This window comes from Carassius gibelio, chromosome A8, assembly GCF_023724105.1.
Source record: "Carassius gibelio isolate Cgi1373 ecotype wild population from Czech Republic chromosome A8, carGib1.2-hapl.c, whole genome shotgun sequence".
NCBI classification, from domain to species: domain Eukaryota; kingdom Metazoa; phylum Chordata; class Actinopteri; order Cypriniformes; family Cyprinidae; genus Carassius; species Carassius gibelio.
The window spans coordinates 28,349,954-28,374,111 of NC_068378.1; the positions used below are offsets into that span (position 1 = coordinate 28,349,954).

Below are 24,158 nucleotides of genomic sequence, written 5' to 3' on the forward strand. Positions count from 1 at the left end.
TTAGAGATCAAAACTAGAACTCTAATGATTTAATAAGTTCAAATATGTTCAGATGTGGCGTATTTTCTTATATAACATTATATAAGGCAAAATATATATTTGAAATGTTTTTAAAACATGGGCGAATTCCAAACGGAAGTCAGTATCTTAAGACAGAAGTTGTAGGCGGGGCGTCGTTGCCATGGCAACAGTCCAAACAGATCCTCAAGACGGACTGGTCGCCGATGATCAACGCCTTGATTAATATTAACGATCATTTTAATGAAGGACCGAATGTCTGTCGCGGATTTTCTGCGGGAAGCGGAAGCTCTCAGAAGGCTGTGAGTTCATGTGCTTGTGTTTCTCAGAGCGTTTCTCTGTCTGTGGTTCATTAGAGCTGACTCTTCATTCACTCTTTCAGGCTGTTTAAAGAGGAGAGAGCGGCGGGACCGCGCGCGCTCACAGAGCTCCGGGATCACATGAACGCGCAGCTCCGAGCAGACAGTAGGACGAACTTTATATTTCACTGTAATGTGTGGAGCTTCTGCTGATCTGTCTAGTCCCAGACTGTTGTTCCTCGGGCTGGTGCTGATGGTGCTCTCGAAGCACTGCTTTGAATCATTTGTTTCGAACCAGTGACTCGGAGCGCGAATCAAACTGCTGAAGTCACGTGATTTCACTAAACGAGGCTTCGTTATGTCATGAGATTCTCGGGCATCGTGGTTTGGACACGAGCCAGTGTTAAAGTAGCCCTTGTTCTGCGCCAGGACTTGGCAACACTTTTTTCTGAGAAAAAAATTAAGAACTGGGAGATATAAACTCGCAATTGTGAGAAAAATGTAATATACAAGTTTATATCTTACTATTCTGAAAGAAAAAAAAGTTATTAAATTGTTAAAGAGTAATGTTTTGACCAGCAGGCGTCAGCAGCGAGTTGCTTCGAAACAGTGAATCATTTTGCCAAGCAACTGATTCAATTGATTCGAATCTTCAAAAAGGTTCGTTTCCACCAGCACTAGGGCTACTTTTAACGCTGGTTGTTTTCTTCCCTCGGGTTAAAAGACCTATTACATAAATTTGAATTTAGCTAAATACGTGTATTTACAAATTTTCCCATTTTATATTCTACCAGTGATAAAACTGCTATATGATGAGACAAAATAAGGACACTTTTTTTATGGAAGGGGCTCATTTACCTCATTTATGATTATGACTTGCCCATACAGTGAGTTCCAAGTTCAAACTGTGTGTAATTCATTAAACTGACTGTAAAACAACAGTTTTAGGTGTGGGAGTGGCATAATTTGAGTTCTGATGTTTCTGTTTGGGGCTAGATTTGTGATTCACATCTGCACTTTGATGGAATATTAATATCAGCTTTGCCTCTCAGTGATGAAAGTCCAGCAGCAGCTGCAGAAACTCAGGAACGGTGTCTTCAGGTTCCAGGAGCAGCTGATGGATGTCAAAGCGTCTCCAGATGGTGAGCACACCTAATGAAAACATCAACCATTTACCACGAAACTACTGTTTATAATGCTGCGCATGCATCGCTTTCTGTTGAATTTCAGTGATTGAGAAACTAAAAGAGACCATGACTGATATTGAGAACTCCATCAGTGTTTTCAAAGACACACAACATCAGAGGTATGAGATCTGTTTCTGCTGAGATGTCTCGAGTAGATCCTTCCTCTCAAACGATGCGTCTGCTTTAGTTTCGAGGAGCTCCTGAAAGAAGAGAGGACCTTCTCACAAGAGATCTGTGCCTTCGAGAAGAAGATTGACTCCTGGTCACTGCCTGTGAAAGCAGACGTGCGTCGTCCTTGTTCAGACGAGAAGAGCGACTGGAGGAACCTTCCTCCGGAGCTGACGGCGCTCCAGACCTTCCTCCAGCAGACGGGAGGCAGACACGGCGGATGGGACGAGTTTGACCACCACAGCTTCCTGAAAGTGTGGACGAAGCACAGCGGAAAGCCCTCGTTCAGACAAGAAGCCAAGCTTTATTTACCTGGAAGGACCGAGGAGGACGTGAGGCTGCATGAGGAGTGGTTTGTGGAGCTACGGCGGCTGCAGGACGCACAGAGAGAGGTGCGTCTCTTCACCACACCAGTGTGTCTGTTTCTGTGATTGGTGTTTCTGTGATCAGTGTTTCTGTGATCTGTGTTTCTGTGATCGGTGTTTCTGTGATCGGTGTTTCTGTGATCAGTGTTTCTGTGATCAGTGTTTCTGTGATCAGTGTTTCTGTGACCAGTGTTTCTGTGATCAGTGTTTCTGTGATCAGTGTTTCTGTGATCAGTGTTTCTGTGATCAGTGTTTCTGTTTCTGTGATCGATGTTTCTGTGATCGGTGTTTCTGTGATCGGTGTTTCTGTGATCAGTGTTTCTGTGATCAGTGTTTCTGTGATCAGTGTTTCTGTGATCAGTGTTTCTGTGATCAGTGTTTCTGTGATCGGTGTTTCTGTGATCGGTGTTTCTGTGATCAGTGTTTCTGTGATCGGTGTTTCTGTGATCAGTGTTTCTGTGATCAGTGTTTCTGTGATCGGTGTTTCTGTGATCAGTGTTTCTGTGATCGGTGTTTCTGTGATCAGTGTTTCTGTGATCGGTGTTTCTGTGATCAGTGTTTCTGTGATCGGTGTTTCTGTGATCAGTGTTTCTGTGATCAGTGTTTCTGTGATCGGTGTTTCTGTGATCAGTGTTTCTGTGATCGGTGTTTCTGTGATCAGTGTTTCTGTGATCAGTGTTTCTGTGATCAGTGTTTCTGTGATCGGTGTTTCTGTGATCAGTGTTTCTGTGATCAGTGTTTCTGTGATCAGTGTTTCTGTGATCAGTGTTTCTGTGATCAGTGTTTCTGTGATCAGTGTTTCTGTTTCTGTGATCAGTGTTTCTGTGATCGGTTTTTCTGTGATCGGTGTTTCTGTGATCAGTGTTTCTGTTTCTGTGATCGGTGTTTCTGTGATCAGTGTTTCTGTGATCGGTGTTTCTGTGATCAGTGTTTCTGTGACCAGTGTTTCTGTGATCAGTGTTTCTGTTTCTGTGATCGGTGTTTCTGTGATCAGTGTTTCTGTGATCGGTGTTTCTGTGATCAGTGTTTCTGTGATCAGTGTTTCTGTTTCTGTGACCAGTGTTTCTGTGATCAGTGTTTCTGTTTCTGTGATCAGTGTTTCTGTGATCGGTGTTTCTGTGATCAGTGTTTCTGTTTCTGTGATCGGTGTTTCTGTGATCAGTGTTTCTGTTTCTGTGATCAGTGTTTCTGTGATCAGTGTTTCTGTGATCAATGTTTCTGTTTCTGTGATCAGTGTTTCTGTTTCTGTGATCAGTGTTTCTGTGATCGGTGTTTCTGTGATCTGTGTTTCTGTGATCGGTGTTTCTGTGATCGGTGTTTCTGTGATCAATGTTTCTGTGATCGGTGTTTCTGTGATCGGTGTTTCTGTGATCGGTGTTTCTGTGATCAGTGTTTCTGTGATCAGTGTTTCTGTGATCAGTGTTTCTGTGATCGGTGTTTCTGTGATCGGTGTTTCTGTGATCGGTGTTTCTGTGATCAGTGTTTCTGTGATCAGTGTTTCTGTGATCAGTGTTTCTGTGATCAGTGTTTCTGTTTCTGTGATCGGTGTTTCTGTGATATGACTCACACGTGTTTGTTTGTCCACAGGCCATCCGCAAGTGGAGAGCGTCCAAGCGGAGAGAGCGTGAGCTGCAGCGGGACAGAGACGAGGAGCCGCAGGAGGACGAGGCCCGGTGTCTTCTGAAGCAGAAGCAGGAGGAGGAGCGCAGGGAGGCGTCGGAGCGCCTGGAGGCTTGGAGGAGGCGCAGGACACAGCAGAGAGAAGAGGAGCGAGAGCAGCGGCTCAGAGACCAGATCCTGCAGCGGAGGAGAGACACAGAAGAGCGGCGGAGACAGCTGGAGGTCAAGCTCCTGGTGGAGGCACACGCCCAGCAGAAGAAGGAGCAGGAGGAGCTGCGTCTGCTGGAGGAGGAGGCGCAGGAGCAGGCGGAGAGACAGGAGCGGCAGCGGCAGGCGGCTGAAGGCATCAGACGCTTCCAGGAGCGAGTGAGACCAGCTCTGTGTGTTTGAGTCTCTCGTGTTCTCTCTGCTACTCAGTTATTCTGTCCTTCTCTCGTCAGGACTCACGACGCCTCGAGGAGAAACTCCAGGAGAAACAGAGCAAAGAGGAGGAGGAGAGCGAGCGGCAGAGGACACTGGACAAACTGAAGGAAAAGGTTTGCTGAAGAGACATCCCATACTATATTTGCATAAAGTTGCAAAATATATTTATATACATTTATTTTCTACCAATGTTTTTGCAATTTTTATATATATATATTTTACAAATTTATATTTTTTTTTTCAAAACATCAAAAAATATATTTTGCCCTCTGTTTCAATTCAAGGAAATACATTCACATATTTCATATTTAAGGAAAAACTCAATTTATTGTCTATAATGTGTGAACATTCAGTATTACAATATATATATATAAAACATCAAATAACTATAAATCTAGTTTGATCTCTGACAGACTTTTCTATCCATGTTTGCATTTATGTAATTGTAGGCTAATTTAAGATTGGAAATATATTGACTTGACCCTGAAATAATAAAAGTCATTACGTTTTGTTTTTTCAAACAGACATGTCATTGAGTTTCACTGTTTACAACATATAGGTAGCATATAATTATTTTGGCCACAGAAAATGTATTTTTCCTCCCAATCTGTGATCAGGTGGAGGTCAGCAGGGATCCGTCCAGACTCTGGAAGTTCACTAAAGTTTGGGAAGAGCGCACGAAAGAGATCGGCCCGTCCGGAACCGGACCCGTGTTTCAGATCTTCCACAGGTACAGAACAACCAGAAACTATCTGCATGTACCTTTACATTACAACATATTTAGCTGGACGTCTAGCCTGCGTACAGTGATGCTGATGAATCAACATTTCAAAGTATTACATTTAAAAATAATAGATTAGTTATTCTGTGCCAATTTTGGTGGCCCATCTTACCCCAAGGATCTGATTATGCAGATTCACTTCAGAATAAAAACATTTTCCCTGAATCTAAAAACATTAATGTGTCCACAAACCCCTCGTTAACAAACGAACAGACACAACAATCTTTTCAATGTTCAACATAATACAGTCACATGATCATTTCATTGTAAAGCACAGGAACTTCTCCTGAACGCAGATGGTTAAACTGTGACTTACTGACAATATTGCTAAATATTCCACACAAACACACACATTAGCTGTAGACACAGGGCTTTGATCTGAAGTGCACAGTTATTATTCCTCTGGTCTGAGATGATGGTGTTTTCTCCTCAGAGCTGTTCCTTCATGGAGACAAGACTCGTGATGGAGCTTCACTGCACCGCTTCAAACCAACCCAATGAACTGGAAACAAATGTGTTGAAATGTTGCATTATAAATGAAGTTTCAATTCAAGATAAAGGTGGAATCAGTTTAATTAAACATGTTATACATCACAGCGCGTCTGGTTGTAAGTCATTGAGAATTAAAGCAGCAGCGCCGGACTCTTATTTTGCCGCGTGTTCGTGCACCGGAAGCGGCGCGTTGACCGTGTTTCTTCTGTGCGAGGATGGCGGATTTTGACCACGAACAGATAGATTTTCTGCGCGCGCGGCACGTGCGTTTCTTCCAGCGCTGCCTGCACGTGCTGCCCGAGAGATACGCGCCACAGGAGACCAGAAGGTAACGGAGAACACTCTCTCTCTCTCTCTCTCTCCTGGTGCAGCAAGAGTACACACTTCTGAGTGTAGTAGAGGAGTGGGCAGCTTTGGGGCTACTGTCATTCACTCGCGTCTGTCACAGGATCCACACACACCCTGCTCCCCCTGCTGTCCGAGAGAGGAACTGCGTCTCATTCAAACATCATTCATGGAGAACAGATTCAGGAAGCTCAAGTCTGATCATTCTGTTTCTTTTCTGGATCGTGATTGTCTCTGATCTTAAATGAGTGCAGAGAGTTTGTCCTGTAATAGATCACACACTTGTTCATGTATTCTATCTTATGTTGTTGTAAAGAATAAAACGATACCAGATCTGTATTGGAGTCGATCATGCTGCATCACTTCTGATGGGGACAGTCTCAGGTTTAAGAGAAGGGTTTAGTCTGAGTTCAGCTTCGTCTCGTGTTCAGTGTTTGTACTAAAGAGGAAAGCAGCTTTATTAACTGTGATAAACTAATAAATCCGGCCAATAAGAAGTGCTTAATTTAGTTTTTACTCGTCTCTTTTAAAGCAATACTTCATTGAAAAATATTTAAAGGATACATGGGAATATTTGAAACCATTTTCTTTCATGTTATTGAAATTATCTGTACTAACTAATGAGCTCATTAAAAATTATAGTAATATAAAATCATTAAAGTAGTTAAATGCCTTGAATATTTTTTGTAATGGTCTGAAGTTGTTTTTTTAAGTCGTTTGCTGTATTGTATGTTTCAGAGCTCAGATGAGAGCAGGTGTGTAGTCAGCTCATGAGCTGTGTTTTAGAGAGGAATATATGACTTTAGGACATGTCCCTTGTGTTTGATTCCCTCTGATCGTCCTGGAAGAGGAAGTTAAACCGTGTTTACTGTCCAAAACACTCGAGGAAGAACCGTTTCCACGCAGCTGGCTGTTAAATGTTATTGTGACCGGTGTAGAGGTCAGTGAGCTGTATGTGGGTCAGAACAGTATTTCTCTCATATCTACTAGAAGCTTTTATATGGATTCTTTTTGTCTCCTGAAAGTCTTTAGGAAGGATATTTCTTCAGCTGATGTGTTGGTTTGTTAAGCGACAGTTAAACACTTCAGCCTCGTGGATCTGGATGTTCTCGTCTGATCGGTTTCCTACAGTCGGTTTATATCCATGACCAGTCTGTTTTGACTAAAAGCACTGCTTCAGCGGCCGGTGTGAGGTCCAGATCTCTGAAACACGCTTCTCCTGGTGTGTGTTTCTTCTGCAGGCTCACGATCGTGTTCTTCTCTCTGCCGGGTCTCGATGCTCTCGATGCTCTGGATCTCGTGGACAAGCCTGGTTTAATCGAGTGGATTTATTCCCTGCAGGTTCTTCCCACCGAAGACGTGAGTGTGTGTTTGAGCCGGTGTCAGCGCAGGAGCGTGTGTGTGAGTGTGTGTTTGAGCCGGTGTCAGCGCAGGAGCGTGTGTGTGAGTGTGTGTTTGAGCCGGTGTCAGCGCAGGAGCGTGTGTGTGAGTGTGTGTTTGAGCCGGTGTCAGCGCAGGAGCGTGTGTGTGAGTGTGTGTTTGAGCCGGTGTCAGCGCAGGAGTGTGTGTGTGAGTGTGTGTTTGAGCCGGTGTCAGCGCAGGAGCGTGTGTGTGAGAGGTTTGTCACACATCTCTTCTCTTGATGAACAGAGTCTAATCTCAGTCGCTGTGGCTTCCGTGGATCCTCACACCTCGGCGTTCCCTACAACAGCTCGAAGGTAGCGGGACGCTTGAGCTCTGACGCGTCTCAACACTCCTGGAAGTGTGCAGTGTGCTAGCTAGAGCGTGACTAGCTGCTTCCGGTGTGTTATTAGTGTTAGGAGCTGGAGGACGTCAGACACACAGCAGAGGGCAGCGCTGACCACTGAACCACTGTGATCTCTCACACAGAATAAGGCTTTGAGAAGATCTCTGTCTAAACCTCACGTGCACTGCAAGAATAACCCTTCTCTTCCTCTGTGTTTCTGTCTTGTTCTCCAAACATCATTGAATCAAGATGATAAGACGTTTTCTGAGGAACTGATGTTAAATCAAGAACAAATATCTGTCAGTGGGAATGAAAACCTGTTTCACTGAGTTCAGATGAGTTTAGTGAGGACACTGACAGATATCTGTTCTTCTTTTAATCATAAACTCACTTCGTTTCTTAAAACAAGATTTCACATCTCTTCTCATTTTTGCTCCTCCAGTAAAAGTGTCTTGATTTATGAATCGTTATAATCTTTATAGTGTGATCTGAAGGTATTCTAGTGTTTGCTAGCAGAGATGTTCAGGCGTTAAACTTCTGTTTTTGTAAGAGATCTGTTGGAAGATGCTAAAACTCTTCCTGGTCCTGTCTCTCCGCAGGGCCCCGGGGCTCCTCACACGCATGACCGTGGTCACATGACCATGACCTGCACGGGCCTGGCGTGTGTGCTGATCCTGGGAGACGATCTGAGCCGTGTGTGTAGAGAAGCGGTCTGAGAGCGCTGCAGCTGGAGGACGGCAGGTTCGTCTCGTCTCGTCTCGCTGGACCGATCCGCTCTCTCTCTCTCACCGAACCCTGTTTCTCTTCCTGCAGCTTCTGTGCTGTTCCTGAAGGGAGTGAGAACGACATGAGGTTTGTGTACTGCGCCGCCTGCATCTGCTTCATGCTGGACGACTGGTCAGGAATGGACCGCCAGAGAGCCATCGATTACATCCGGAGGAGCAGCGTGAGTCCTGCACTTCCTGTCCACCTCCTGTCCACTTCCTGTCCACTCGTCTGTCTGCTCGATTCTGATGCATTATTAACTTCTGTAAGCGAATCCTCAGGATTATCCATAAACACTGTGTTATTCCCGCTTTCAGCTGACCTCCTGACCTCAGCTGGGGTCAAAGGTCAGATCCCAGCGTACTCCAGCTCTTCCTGTGTGTTTCTGGGTAGGGTTGGGTATCCTTTGGGTTTTTACGATAACCGCTGCCAAATCAATCCTTTAAAACGGCACAGATGCTTTAAAAAAAGTCACAAAACGACAACATTTATTTAATAACATATTTAAATTGAACAATAAATTAAAAGCTTAATGTATATGGAAACAAAAGTAAATGCACTATTATCGAGCGCTGTAAACACGTGATGTCTGCTTCATGATGATTCGGATGTAAACCAGCGATCACTGCGAATGAATAAAGAAGAGAGAAACGTTTCGAATGATGAAACATAAAGACAATAAACACACGACTGTCATGATTTATCTGTGCTCTTCAAGCCATCTCTGCTGCTTTCTTAATAATGAAGTATAATTATAATATACATGGCTTTTTCACAGTATAGAACATATGTTCTGTGATAAGAAGCCACATCAGGTGACAAAAGGAAGTAAAACATGTCATAATGTTCTCTTTTGAATGAATGTATGATTAATAATCGATCACTGATGATGGTGATGAGAGGAGAACCAGCACTGTTCTGGTGTTTGGGACACGGCTCTCACACACACACACACACACACACACACACACTGCTCCTAAACCAGCTTTAGTGTCTCTGACCTCGAGTGACACCAGGATACACACGAGTGAGCGCTGACCTCTCGTCAGGATAGTAATCATCCTGTCATCATTTACTCGCTTCATGTCATTCAAGCATCATGGATCTCAAGAGAAGATATTCTGAAGGATGTTCAGGAAACAAACAACATTGACTTTCACTGAACAGATGAAAATCATGAAGTGCTCCACTAGAGAGAGTTTGAGTCACATGAGGGAGAGTAAATGATGACACAAGGATCATTTCTGTCTGAACCATGCCTTCAGAGAGTTAATGTCTAGTGTTGATGTCATGATGAAGGTGTTGTCTTGATTGGTGTGTTCTGTGTTCAGTCGTATGACAGCGGGATCGGTCAGGGAGCCGGACTCGAGTCTCACGGTGAGTCACGCTCCTCTCCTCAGTCTCTCTCAGTCGAGCTTGTGATGATAACGGCTCTGTCCTGGCTCAGGCGGATCCACCTTCTGTGCGTGGCGTCTCTGTGCATGATGGGAAAGCTGCAGGAGGTGTTCAGCGAGCGAGAGCTGAAGCGGATCCGGCGCTGGTGCAGACGTGCTTCCACGGACGACCCAACAAACCTGGGGACACCTGCTACTCCTCCTGGGTCGGAGCCACGCTGGAGGTGCGTCCCTCACCAGACGAGTTCACCACCCAATCCAAACGTTCTGAATAACACACAATTACTAAATCAAAAGTAGGTCAGGACACTTAGATCAAGTGATATGGACTCGCGTCTGTGAAATATCAAACCGCAAATAGACTACTGTATTTTCCGGACTATAAGTCACACTTTTTTTCATAGTTTGGCTGGTCCTGCGACTTATAGTCAGGTGCAACTTATTTATCAAAATTAATTTGAAATGAACCAAGAGAAATCATTACGGTCTCCAGCCACCAGAGGGCGCTCTGTGCTGCTCAGTTCTCCTGTAGTCTACACTGAACACATACAGCGCCCTCTCGCGGCTGGAGACGGTAATGTTCTCTCGGGTCTAAATAAATGTGACTTATAGTGCAGTGCGACTTATGTTTTTTTTTCAGCGTCATGACGTATTTTTGGACTGATGCGACTTATATTTAGGTGCGACTTATAGTCTGAAAAATACGGTAATTAAATATGAATTTTACATGTTCTGCGTATGACATTTTGAAGCGTCGCTTGCGCTTTTTACAGAGCTGCTCTGAGAGAAAACTACCATCATACTGTACACACAGACACACACAGACTCTTCACAGCAACCTGCCAAAATAAAGGTTAAGTTTAACTTGATAAAATTGTGTCAGAAACACATTACTATAGACCCCTTAACCATCTACGTCACTGTGACGTCACCGCTGTAGCTGGAGGCAAAACATAAGGCAGAAATCATAGCAGTTGTGCTAAAAGTTTGAGGTTTTGATTTTATAATGTCTTCTTGTTGTGTTTTTGGCTGCCAGAATAGAAGGAACAGCACTTTTGTTTCAAAACTAAAGTTTTACCGGATCCCTGCAGACACTCCTTCACAGAAATGAAGAAGACAATTGTGGTTGAATGCAATACGGCGTACAGACTGGACGGAGATGATCATCAATAATGCTCGTGTTTGCAGTGCACACTTCATATCAGGTAAAATAATCTATGCATATGAACTGGTGTGTTGTTTTTATCTAGTAAATCAGCAAGTTTCTGTTTATAGGTGAGAAGTCGCCCACCTTCAGCGCACTAGCTAATGTTAAACAAACATACAGCGATAGATGTGTGTGCCATCCTTTGAATGGTCTCTTAAAATAATGGTAGTTAGCCCAGCGATAGCTTACATTAGAAAATAAGCCTTGACAAAATTCCCCAAACCACCCAAAAGTAATTGATATGGCCGTATGGCACACGGGTCAGGTAGCCTGCTTCCATCCGCCAGAGTTAATTTACAAAAATAGCTGTCAGGGTCCCGCAGACTCAGGGACTGTACATATTCGGACAGTTCCTAAACTTCTTCTGAATCCATGTTTAATAAATCCCTCCTATAACGTGCTAGCTTACGCTTGTAAGCACCCGGAGACGTTGCAATGTTTACGAACATTTAAGGGGTCTATTTTACAGCAGAATCTACGCCTTACTTCTACTAATAACACAATTATTATTCAGAGTTTATTTTTAAGGAATAATCATACATTTTCAGCCATGTTTTAATTTTAACAATAAACCTCTGTTGTGCAGCACTTTTTTTTATTTTGCTAAATAAAAGAAAACACATTTTACACTTCATTTGTTTACAAGATAAATTAATGCTTTATGACATCAATTGATTATGTGGCAAAAGAACACTAAATATTTCATAGGTTCCTATGATTGATTGATTGAATAATTAATTTATTTTAAAAAATCCAGAAACTGAGAAAAATGAAAACTGAAAACAAATGTTTGTGTGGTTAGGGCTGAGATCGGCTCTTAAAGGGTTAGTTCACCCAAAAATGAAAATGATGTCATTAATAACTCACCCTCATGTCGTTCCAAACCCGTGAGACCTCCGTTCATCTTCAGAACACAGTTTAAGATATTTTAGATTTAGTCCGAGAGCTCTCAGTCCCTCCATTGAAGCTGTGTGTACGGTCTACTGTCCATGTCCAGAAAGGTAAGAAAAACATCATCAAAGTAGTCCATGTGACATCAGAGGGTCAGTTAGAATATTTTGAAGCATCGGAAATACATTTTGGTCCAAAAATAGCAAAAACTACGAGTCATTATCTGGCTGGGCTCGGTGTTCATCTTCAGTTCTCTCTTCACAGCAGTTCAGTCAGTCACTGTTTGAGTAAATGAATTACTCCGGGATATTGGTTTGTTTGAACTCAGAGCGAGTGTCAGACACATTATAAAAGTTAACAGCTTAAGTCATTTGTGGATTAATGTGTATTAGAGACGCGAACCGTTTAAAACGATTCAGTTGAACTGAATGATTCGTTCATGAACCGGATATCACAAACTGCTTTGATTTGAACTCTCTCTCACAACAGACACGAAAGAGAAGACAATTCTGAATAAAGTCATAGTTTTTGATATTTTTGGACCAAAATGTATTTTCGATGCTTCAGAATATTCTAGCTGACCCTCTGATGTCACATGGACTACTTTGATGATGTTTTTCTTCCCTTTCTGGACATGGACAGTAGACCGTACACACAGCTTCAATGGAGGGACAGAGAGCTCTCGGACTAAATCTAAAATATCTTAAACTGTGTTCTGAAGATGAACGGAGGTCTCACGGGTTTGGAACAACATGAGGGTGAGTTATTAATGACATAATTTAGATTTTTGGGTAAACTAACCCTTTAAAGAATACATTTGACATTTCGTACACATTAAATGTGGATCATGTTGTCAGCAGTAAGTTAGTGCTCCGTGCTGATGGGTGCTCGGTGTGACCGTGTGCTCTCGTGTGCTCTCGTGTCCCGCAGCTCTTAGACGTGTTCCAGTTCACAGACCTTCAGAAGAACCAGAACTACATCCTGTCCACGCAGGAACGCTTGGTGGGCGGCTTCGCTAAATGTCCCGACAGTCATCCAGGTACAGTTTCAGTGTTGTTCACAGCGCTGAAGAGCTTTTGTTTGTGTCTGTCAGTCGAAACCGCGGCGTAACCCAATGCTGCAGGCCTCAATGTGTAATTGATGAGCTGATTGTGTGTGGAGACTCGGGTTTCTGCAGGATCTGGAGATCTGACGTGTTTCCAGTGTCACCTGATGACCAGAAATCACACTGACCTCACAATGCTGCTTTCAGGTCAAGTCCAGAGAGATTATTGTCATCCAGCTCGATGTAGAGACACACAAAGGAGTGAGATGTCTCGCAGAACAACGGTGTTAGATAAATAAACATGAAATATGAACGTATAGAAAGAGACCATACAAAAGTAAGTCATCTAAATACTTTGGATTCAGTCTTGTAACATCAGTAGAGATGTATTCAGGGCACTCCAGCAGATTAATACACACATATACATATAGATTTATATTTGATGGGTTTATTAGGACAGGACCAGTCTGGAGGATTGATCACACGAGCACTAATCATGAGGCATTGACTTTCTCTATGAATATTACAGATTTAGCTGATCTTTAGACTTTCAATCACATCTTTTCAGCAGCTCAGTTACAGAAGTATTTCCCATTCATTTCTTCCATAGGAAATAGGTTTCCAAAATCAGATTTGATTTGATTTGAAAACAGTCAGACCAAAACTTGCAAGATACTTGCGAAGCAACATCAAATGAAATGTAATGGCTACGTATAAAGAGTTTGTGTGTGTATAGAAACAGTAAATGCACTGCTGATCAAAAGTTTGAGGTCAGTAAGATTTTTTTTTTTTTAATGCATTTAGCCTGCATATATTTGATCAAAAATACGTTAAAATGTAGAAATATTATTCTAGTGTAAATGATCTGTTTTCTGTGTGAATCTGTGTTAAAGTGTAATGTATTTCTGTATTTTCAGCATCATTCCTCCAGTCTTCAGTGTCACATGATCTTCAGAAATCAGAATAATATGATCATTTACTGCTCAAGAAACATGAAGATTATTATCAGTGTTGAACACATTAATATTTTTGTGGAAATTTTGTGCTACATTTTATTTTTCAGGATTCACAGATGAACAAAGTTAAGAAGAACAGCATTTATATGAAACAAATCTTTTGTAACATTATACACCACTGTTCAAAAGTTTAGAGTCAGTAATTGTTTTTTCTTTTCTTTTTTGTTAGAAATTAATACTTTTATTCATCAAGGATGGGTTAAATTAATCAAGTGACAGTAAAGACATTTTTAATGTAATAAAAGATTTCTATTTTAGATAAACGCTGTTCTTCAGAAATCAGAAAGGAGCAGAAAGTGTTTTCTGAAGATCAGGTGACACTGGAGACTGGAGGAATGATGTGATGAAGTTATTAATTGCTCCCGACTCTGATCTCTGTTTCTGAATCACAGGGAGAGGAAGCTTTCACCAGGTCTTCCTCTTTTTAATGATTACTTAAAACAATTAGTTGAAATAATGTTGAAATTATGACTTCAACATTGATTAACAAACTCGTCTGTTTGATAGGTTTCTAAGTTATTGTTAAATCAGTTCAGATGTGGAGAAAATGAATGGGATTTTGTGTCTTCCGCTTCCAGGTTTCTCACCTGTACAAATCAGTCCATTATTCTGCTTGATATAGGTGCAGGTGTTTATCATATTATTATAATGTTTTGTCATAATTAGGGTTAGTTGTAGTTATTTATCTGTAGCTCTGAAGCAGAAGTCTCTTATGTACTGAAAACGAGGCGTGTCCTGCGGGAGAGACGCTGATGACATCACGGGGTTCTGAACGGGTCAGCATGAATTATTCATGAGCTCTTAAAGACACAGTACTGTGAGTGTGTCAGCAGCAGGTGTTGAGTGTCACTGATCTGTCGTCTCCTTCTGTCCCGCAGACCTTCTCCACACGTACTTCAGCATCTGTGGCCTGTCTCTGATCGGAGAAGCTGACCTGCGGGAGGTGCATCCGGCGCTGAACATCAGCATGTGTGCGTTACAGTCCTGGAGAGAGAAGACCACCTGACCACAGACCCGAGCTCAGATACACACTGATGAATAAATGATCACATCCAGCACAGTCAATTATTAAAACTGTCGCTCTTTAGTCGTAGGCACAAGTTAGTTTCATCGTCTGCCAGATTTATCTTCTTCTTCAAGCATATCATGATTAGTTTCTGCCTTACAGACAGATGAGCTGTTCCTGGAGTAATAAGCACTGTTTATTTCTGCTTCTTATTCTTCTGTGAAATCATTGAATGTGCCTCAGATGTCTTCAGGATGTTACAGTGAGTGCTGTATAGACACACAAATGTGTTTCAAGGATCAAATAATGAAATTATTTTTTCTATCTTGTGATATCTAGTGTTTAGTCACATTGCTCGTGTTTTATTATGGTGTAAAGTTGAAGTGCTGAACTGACGGACTGCGAGAGGCAATAAATGAAGAGCTTTTATCACGTCTGAGAAATAAGCATTTATGATGATACAGGTGAGAAACAAGTGTTTAATAACAGTTCAGTTCAAGAAACATGTCTGAGATTTCTTTGAGATTTAGCCATCATTCACCTCAGCACAAAAACCCTCTCAAATATTACATCATATACTGTTTATATACTTTAATGACATGATTTTAGGAATATATTGCATTAAGGGTCGTGTGCATATTAATGGAAATGTGTATGTGAGCAAAGATCACCTTGTTAAATCATTAACTTAGAACTGTATGATCTATGAATATAACTACAATTACACACACACACACACACACACACACACACACTCAAACATACTTGTTTGTACCGTTTATTTTGACTCGTGAATTACAAAATGTAAGTGTAACTGGATGAAAATGTCTGAATAAAACTCTTTCTTGTTTTATTCTTTTGAAAAATATTCTGGCCGTCTGGATCTACTAGAATAAAGGGAGATTTTCCAGAGATGATTCTTCACTTGAGATATTTTGTTTTTGTTGTCATGCATGAGAAGCACAGAAGCTTTTATAGGACAGTGATGCAGAATTGTGGCTCAGAGATGGTTTGGATTTAGTGTCGAACCTAGAAAGCATCAGAGAGCTGTAAAGATCTGTCCGTGTGCTGCCTGTCGCTCCAGATGGAGGAACTACATCTGTTCAGCAGAGCCACATATACACAGAGATCACATACAGCATGTTAAATGAAGCAGATCTTCTGAAGGAGCATCCTGCCTTTGCTGGGTGACGGTCTCAGACTGTGATCAGTGTTTATTCATCAGTATTTCATCATGTCTACACAAACACAAAGCAGGGCTGATTTTGTCCTGCTTCTGATCATGATTCTGTCTTCATGCTCACACACACGCTCAAATGATCTTTAGTTTCAGGTTATCTGTTTATATGTGTGACCTGATGAAAGTTTCATCACTCGACAGATCTACACAAAGAGCTGTCAGTCCCGCGAGGCCACGCCCATAGAGCGGCCGAGTGGGCGGAGTCTCGCATCTCCAGATCATCCTTGAGTTGAATGAAATTTCCCTCTAAATCCGCGAGCGGTTCTGACAGAAGCTGTTCCCGCGCGGAGGATGCCGACACGAGGACACAGATAACCAGACCACCACCATCATCATCATCATCATCATCATCATCATCAGCAGCAGCAGGATGTCGGACTCGGAGATGTCGGAGATGTCGGAGTTCTCGAGTCTCGTGGAGCGCATTGAGAGAGGCGAGGTGAGCGTCACATCTGCTCTTCATCTGAGGATGATGATGATGTTCAGATCTGCTGCAGCCAGCACGAGACGTTCCATGAGCAACCATTATATGTAATAATAATAATTGTGCTATTATAATTATAATTGGTGCTTTATAATCGCTCAGTCATCGCCTCTGATGGGCTGTTGTCAAGATCCCGTTCATATGACGTCACTGCTCCACCTAATCTTTTTTCCATCATGTATAATAATGTTGTGAGTGAACATGAGAGGATATTTGTGGGGCGTGCTGTAATGAATGTAGTGGACATAAATAATGATTGGTATGGTGTATAATGTGGCGTTCTGGCCCCGCCCCTTGTTTAAAAACCTGATCGTTTCGCTGCGGGGTTGCTATAGTGACGGCCGGGGGCTCCGCCCACACTCGGCTTGTTGCGCTCGCGCGCGCGTTACCGGCGCTTCACATTGTTCGATTCGTCCTCGATCTGCGCGAATCTCTTGATTGAGAAGTTGAGTCCGGAGCACAGAGTTTGTCCTTCATTCCTTCATCACGATGTCCAGGCGAAGCTCGCTGCTAGTAAGTCCGTGAATCCGGTTCATCCTCCTGAATGAAGCCGCTGTTGTTTGCTGTTTGCGGAAAGTTGAACCGGTTGTTTTGAATTTAATTAATTTATACATGTTTTTAAATGCTTTTCGAATAAAACACCGGCCTTGTAGACTCTCGTCCACGTGACAGAGTTTCACAACTACTTAATCTCACTTCTTACGCTTGAGACAGAAAGACGAAAGTGAACAATGGAAGAAGTTCCCCAAACGCGCGTCATCGACGCACCGACGCGCGGGGGATCTGCGCGTTGACGCTAAAGCCCGAGTTTGTGTTCCGCAGGTTCCGATGAAGAGCATCGAGCGGGAGCTGATCTGCCCCATCTGTCAGGAGCTGTTCACACACCCGCTCATCCTGCCCTGCCAGCACAGTGTGTGCCACAAGTGCGTCCGAGAGCTGCTCCTGCCCAGCCACGACGACTCGATCAGCACCGATGCGGGCTCCGAGAGCTCCAACCCGGGCAGCCCTCGAGCCAGAGTCCCGTCCCCGAGCATGGAGAGGCTGGAGCGCCTGGTGCGATCAGGTATCGAGCTCAGAAACATCGAGATCTCGAGACATTATACTTGATCTGACGCAGCTTCCATCCGAATAAACACACGTTAGTGATCAGGAGAACAGATGTGATCTGATTTAGCATCAGAAACTAAATTAAACAGCAGAATATCATGGCACAGAATCAATTTCTTTCTCAGTATTTTTGTCTTGTTCAGTATCCTTAAATCAATATAAGTGATAAATTGAAATTGTGAGCTTATGCTTAAAACTAAAACATATCTATCAGTGTGGAATAAAAACTTTTCTATTTGTATTCAGTTGTTTTTTTAATTTTCAGCCCATCGGCAGAGTTTTGTTCTTGTTTTTTAATTACAAACTCATTTCATTTTGATCAATTTAGCTAAACAAGACTTCGTATTTCAAGTCATTTTGCTTTTCAAGTAAATGTAAATAGTTTGAAGAATCTTTAGACATTTACACTGAGAAATAAATAGAATTTGGGGGAGATGAACAGCAGATTTAATGACATAAGCTCATTTATTTCTGCAGGTTTAGGTCACTGCTGTGTTTAGTGTCTTTCCTCAACTGTTGGCTTTCATTGCAGTTTTTCCCCAACAAATGTGATGCTGTTTTTATGTTCGTACAGTCATTGGTTGTGAATCAGGTTTCACTCCACTTCTGTTCACGTTTAACCATTGTTAGTCTTGTTTCACTCTTCTCTCTGTTGCCTGCAGCTTCGCTGAGGAGGTCGTTTGGAGGGAGAGGTAGATGTGGGTTATGTAATTTAATTAGCAGTAGTGAGTACTGTGTCTCTAGAACCCTGTCCTCTCGCTCTTCTCGCGCGCAACGCTCTCCGTAAACAACAGAGCAACGAATCTCCAGTAGATGCCGCTTAAAGGGTTAGTCGTGATCAAATGAAAATGTTCTGCTAATTTTCTCCTCCTCGGATCATCCAAGCTTCAGTCGAACAGTAAAGACGATCTTTATCTGAAACGGTTCACTTTGAGTCAGAAACACATTGAACAGACGACACAGACTGAATCCCTGTGGCTCCTGACGATATACCGAAACGATCAGTCTGTGCAATAAGCTTTATTTTCAACATTATTTCCTGTAATCCAGAACCTCGGGGAAACAGTCCGGTTCACAAACAAATCATTCTTTTGATCTGGTTCTGTTTTAGTGAACTATTTGAACCAGTTCTTCAAATCGGACTGAATCAGTTCAGACTCGAGCATTACAGATCTACAAGTTACTCAATCAAACTCACTTTGAGACGCCTGGAAATGAGCCGAAACGCCGGTGAATCTGATCCAGTGATGAATGAACTGATTCAGTGCTCCGGTTCCTCCAGCGGTCACTGAACTGAGGAACCCGTTCGTTTCGGACCGAACACCGAAGAGCGCTGATCTGTGCATGCAGGAACCCAACACTGAACAGTGTTTATGTAGAAAGGTGATCTGGTGAAGACTAGTTTATATGCTTTAAACATGAACACATCTGCATTTAACATTATTATTGGCTGATTTAATAATATAATTGTGTATATGTGACATCACTCCAGACTGAGCCGGTTCATTGAAACTCTCAGAAAGCTCCAGATGTATTTCACCGTCTGCTTGAGGCTCGGGATTACAGGTAATGATGCTGTAAATTATGTTCAGTTTCTTTCCTATACTGAACGTTTTGCTTCATAAGACCTCAATACATCATCATCAGGAGCCACGGGGATTCATTCTGTGTTGCCTAATGTGCTTTCACTCTCAAGCTGACGGTAGCCATTGACTTCACCAGCGAGCACGGTTTCAGCTAAAACTCTTCTTTACTGAGGTAATAAAAGTCACTACATCTTGGAAGAGTAAATGAGCAGGAAAACGTTTATTTTGGGGTGAACTGTCCCTGTAAATCCCTGGTGAGCGTCTGCTGGGTGTAGATCCGATCTGTGCGGTGCGTCTGCGTCTGTGAGAACCCGTGGTTCATGTTCCCGTGGAGGACCGCAGGAGTCCCACAGCGTCCGTGAGGAACACCCGCTCACGCACAGACAACATTGAGACATGTTTCTGCTAGAGAACTACTAACTAAATCGCAGTGAACTAGCAGCATGTTCTCGTCAGATGATGATCTTCCTTCGAGCAGTGCGTGTGTGAACCCTGCGGTCAGGAGACGCCGTCGAGCTTCAGTGAAGTGTGCTCCGTGGTCATCTACAGAATAAATGCAGAGTTTCAGGACCTGCTCTACTCTTCTGTGTCTAACGCTCCTCTCACGGCGAACAGATGAGCGTCCTGTCTGCTAAACGTGAGCCGTCGGGTCTGGCAGTGTGTTCTCTAGTGACGGCCGTCTCTTCTGTTTCTGCTCCGAGCGTTTATCTGTTCCTCACTGCGACAGCATCAGCTCCCAGCATGCCCCGCTGCACCCCCCCGAGCGGCCCGAGTACACGCTTCACTTCAGTCACACTCTCTTCCCTGTGTCCCGCTCAGATCTCCGTCCTGTTCATCATCTCGCTGTAGTGCGTCCGCATGCCGCTTCCTTCCATCCGTGCTGCATACAGTGCTGTGCTGTTGTCTCTTCTTTGGTTTGTTTGCATCTCACTTTGCTGTTCTTTGTCATCAGTGCTTGCTGGAGAAGTGATTTCATTCACCCTGACCAGGACTGTCTGGAGGTTGATCTCTCTTTAAAGCTGCTGTGTGTGATCATCTGGCCCTCACTTCAGCCCTGAATGTAAACGTGATGTGTGAAGCATGTGTTGACCGTAAAGAGGTCATGCTTACTCTAGAAACTCTAGGTGAGGGTTGGGTTACGCTTGTTTAGCTCAACGTCTCATGCTCCTGTTTACACAAGGAAGTTCCTGCCTCTGTTCCTTTAGAAGAGGAAGAATAAACATGGTGTATTCTTAATGTAAGCTGTGTTTTAAAGGAGTGTAGATGGCATGCTGGGAAGAACAACTGCAATTAAAATAATCCGGTTCAGTTTTCAGCCCAGTGTGTCTTAATTAATTGCATCAGTAATAAACCCGGACGCTTCACACACTTCTGACTCGACCAGTGATCTTCTGTTAGACTGAATAGTTGTTGACCGATATCTGTTTTTTGACAGACGATATCTTGGAAAGCCGATATAATTGTATTTATTTGAATTAATATTCAAGAAATTTGAAATCATTTGAAAATGGATTAAAAAATAGATGTGTAAAATAAACATACCTATACTTTAGATGACAAAGTATTTTTCACAAATAAATAAATATATTTAATAAAAATATAATTCTAAAGCAAGTAAAGACTTTAACCAACAGGGCAGTCAGTATTCTGGGAAGTTGGTGTGCATTGGGAATCATATTTCAGGAATAAAGGCAGGGTAAACAATGGAAGAGTGTTTGTGGAAACCTGTCGGGAAATCATCAGTGAATGATCAGTTCAGTTTGGGAGAGCAGAAATGACACACAGCGGCTTTAAAAACTGTGACTTCGATCTCATTCAGCACTAAATAGATTACAGAGAGGTCTGTCATTCAGCTTTTTGCTAAAAATTAGTTTTTACTGCCATTTTTTTATCTTTTGTTTCTCGTGTCCAGATCACTGTCTGCTGTTGTGCTGTGTTCAGTTTGTTTCTCAGTCACTCCACGTGTGTCTGACCTTTGTTGATCACTAGTGCTTCATTGTGTGTGTGTGTGCGCGTGCGTGTGTGTGTCACCCCCCCCCCCCCATCTTGACCGCTGTCACGTGTCGCTGCATCAGGGTCCATATCTTCTCCTGGATGGAGGCGCTCCTCCGTCACTCCCCGGGTCACCACCTTCCCGTGTCCCGGCTGTCAGCATGACATTGATCTCGGGGAGCGAGGGATCAGCATGCTCTTCAGGAACTTCACTCTGGAGAGCATCGTGGAGCGTTACCGTCAGGCGGCCCGAGCAGCCGTGGCCATCATGTGTAACGTCTGCAAGCCGCCCGTCCAGGAGGCCACCAAGAGCTGCATGGACTGCAAGGCCAGCTTCTGCAACGAGTGCTTCAAGATGAACCACCCCTGGGGAACACCCAAAGCCCAGCACGAGTACGTGGGACCCACCACCAACTTCAGACCCAAGGTCCGTATCAGACCCAGCACCGCTGCTCTGTATCCGCCGCGGTCACTGATCTAACCCATCTCTCCCTGGTTCCAGGTGCTCATGTGTCCTGAGCACGAGATGGAGAAGGTGAACATGTACTGTGAGGTGTGCCGGCGTCCCGTGTGTCATCTGTGTAAGCTCGGCGGATCTCACGCTAATCACAGAGTCACCTCCATGAGCAGCGCCTACAAGATCCTGAAGGTGCGTCCTGTTTAAACACATTCACTGGCCTGTGTTTGTGTGTCCAGGTTCAGAAGAGCTCACACCTGGGCCTTTACATCTCAGATTGTCTTCTGAGTCCATGATGTGCTATTCTGACTTCTTTTCTCAGGGTTTATTGAGAGTTTAAATCTTACAATTCTGATCAAAATAAAAATAAATTATATTCCGTGACAGAAAGTGATTTGTAATGTTAGTAAGAGTCATAATTTAGAAATAAATGTCCATGTTCTTCCCTGTAATATAAACAGTTTAAATGGGCGTGTCTCTTTAAGACTTCAGTGTTAGCCTGCACTGCTGTGATTGGTCGGTGTCCGTTCACGGTAACAATTACAGGTTAATCGTCACTTGTTATTCTGAGTGCCTAAGATGTGTTATCTTAACAAGACAGGTTATCTTAAGTGTGTTTCCACTGATTTAGTTTTAGTATAACTTTATAACACCATGCATATTTTTTACTTTATTTGTTTAAAGGGACACTAAGTAGGAATTACTCCCATCTAGTGGTGAAATTGTATTTTGCATTCAAACTAATTTTGCTCTCCAGCGCCTCGCTTTTTCAAATGCGCGTTGCATCTACGGTAGGCGATATGTACCAAAAAGCTTTGACAGGATGTCTTCTAATAGCACTTCGTCGAGTTTTCCTTCAGGTGAACAGGTGTGTTATTTCAAACAAACTGCAACATGACAACTAACAAACGAATGTTACAGTATGAATTACTGACTGTGGAAAACATGAAATATTGTAATTAGTAGTTATGTCTTCTTTATTCGTTATATTTTCTGAATAATATGCGTTGTTAGATATAAAAAAAATATTATAATATAGATTGTAACACTGACTTACCTGTCGAGAAGAAAACTGGCCACTTCAGCGTCTCTTTTGAAATCTTTATCCAGCATTAGCTCTTTCCACCTAGAAAAAGCTTCCCCGACATTAACTCTTGTTTTCTGTAATCTACGGTCACGTTTCCTTTTACGTTCTATTTTTGACTGTTTTGGCGACGATGTTTTCTTCTCCTGTGGCGCGGCATATGTATGGTCCATAATAAGAATGCAATCCAGACTTTTAAACTTGCCGGTGCAGTTTCAAGCGCCTCTCACTGCTCTGCACCTGCGTTTCTGGCTCTGACCGAAAACACGCTGTGGAAACGCGTTGGCTTAGTACGTTTTGTCCATCTCTGCTATTATAGTTTTGCAAGATGGCGGAACTACATGGAAGCCTCCGTCGACCTACCCGTCCCATGTATATAAAGATAATAAATTCTTCATTTACAAGGATTAGTTTAAACATTGGCATAGGTATTTGTACACCATTGAGGGCATATTTATTAATAAAAATATTGATTTTAGATAATAAAATACCTAAAAAGTTACTTATTGTCCCTTTAAAGTAGAAACCAAACCAATGTAAGCCAAACCTAACCGAAACCAGTTTGAAGGGAATGATTAACCATTATGATTTGTGGCGTCTTGTAGGTCTAGAAGACCAAGTCAGTTTTCTCAATCCGTGACCCATTTAAAGTGTTCATGGCTGAGCTGAAACAAGCGCTGTTGTGTTCCTGCTCAATAGATTTGTCCAGACAGAGGTCAGTCGCTCCGTCTCTGTCAGCGTCTGCTGAGTCAGAAATATCAGACGACTGCAAACAGGAGCCGTGGCTCATCCATTTTTAATGCAGTATTTCTATCTTAAGATGTTCTGTCCAGGTCCCTGTGTCGTAGATCACTAAAGCTGTACGAGGCGTCCAGCGCGGTCCAGTAATCATGCTCGGCCGATGCTTCCACTGTGTTCTCATGGGCTTCACTTTTCTGTCCACAGGAGAAGCTTTCGAAGAGTATCCATTACCTCATCAGTAAAGAGGACCAAGTGAGGACTCAGATTTCTGAGCTGGATGTGTTGATCCGTCACACAGAGGTAACGGCGAGCTCACTTCCTGCTTGATCCTGATTGGTCAGAACAACGGCAGCAGACGTATGTTCGTGTTCATCTGTTTAGCGGAGCTGAAGCAGTTACAGCAATGAAACTAATGCATGTTATTAAACACACTGTTTATTTCACTTGTTTTACTGGTGTTTGTTGTTAAAAATAGGAACAATGAAGAAAATAACATGAATAAAGAATTTGGTCACAGTGTCCAACCCTACTATGACCCAAATCTCTTTTGTTTTGTTCCCTTGACTTCCCTATTTATTTTAAATAGGGAAATTGATTTGTCTGTACTGCTTAGTAACTCTTAAAATAGTCCGAGAATGTCATGATAAGATCGTGGTTTAGTGTATTTGCATGATAGTGTCATGAGCTTCCTCTGAACG

General features: G+C 42.8%; 2 protein-coding genes and 1 pseudogene across 3 annotated transcripts in view; all 3 read left to right on the forward strand.

Moving 5' to 3' along the window:
- The first annotated feature begins 185 nt into the window (after nt 1–185).
- LOC128019130 (coiled-coil domain-containing protein 112) lies at nt 186–5,442 on the forward strand. Its single transcript, XM_052605188.1, has 9 exons — nt 186–320; nt 401–483; nt 1,370–1,459; nt 1,548–1,623; nt 1,692–2,064; nt 3,625–4,023; nt 4,098–4,193; nt 4,698–4,810; nt 5,295–5,442. Exons 1-9 carry the CDS (start codon nt 262–264, stop codon nt 5,323–5,325), a joined length of 1,320 nt encoding a protein of 439 aa, XP_052461148.1. The 5' UTR covers nt 186–261; the 3' UTR covers nt 5,326–5,442.
- A 105-nt stretch (nt 5,443–5,547) lies between these two features.
- LOC128019138 (geranylgeranyl transferase type-1 subunit beta-like) lies at nt 5,548–15,622 on the forward strand (annotated as a pseudogene).
- Nucleotides 15,623–16,198: 576 nt separating this feature from the next.
- trim36 (tripartite motif containing 36) overlaps nt 16,199–24,158 on the forward strand; it is a 15,550-nt gene continuing 7,590 nt past the window's right edge. Inside the window, exons 1-5 of one of the 2 annotated variants that reach the window (XM_052605184.1) lie at nt 16,199–16,448; nt 17,316–17,556; nt 21,262–21,605; nt 21,681–21,827; nt 23,665–23,760. In XM_052605184.1, the coding sequence (XP_052461144.1) occupies nt 16,380–16,448; nt 17,316–17,556; nt 21,262–21,605; nt 21,681–21,827; nt 23,665–23,760 (897 nt within the window). In that variant the 5' untranslated portion in view covers nt 16,199–16,379. Of the gene's footprint in view, nt 16,449–16,846; nt 17,007–17,315; nt 17,557–21,261; nt 21,606–21,680; nt 21,828–23,664; nt 23,761–24,158 lie in introns of those variants that run through there. The other variant, XM_052605185.1, reaches the window with a different exon arrangement.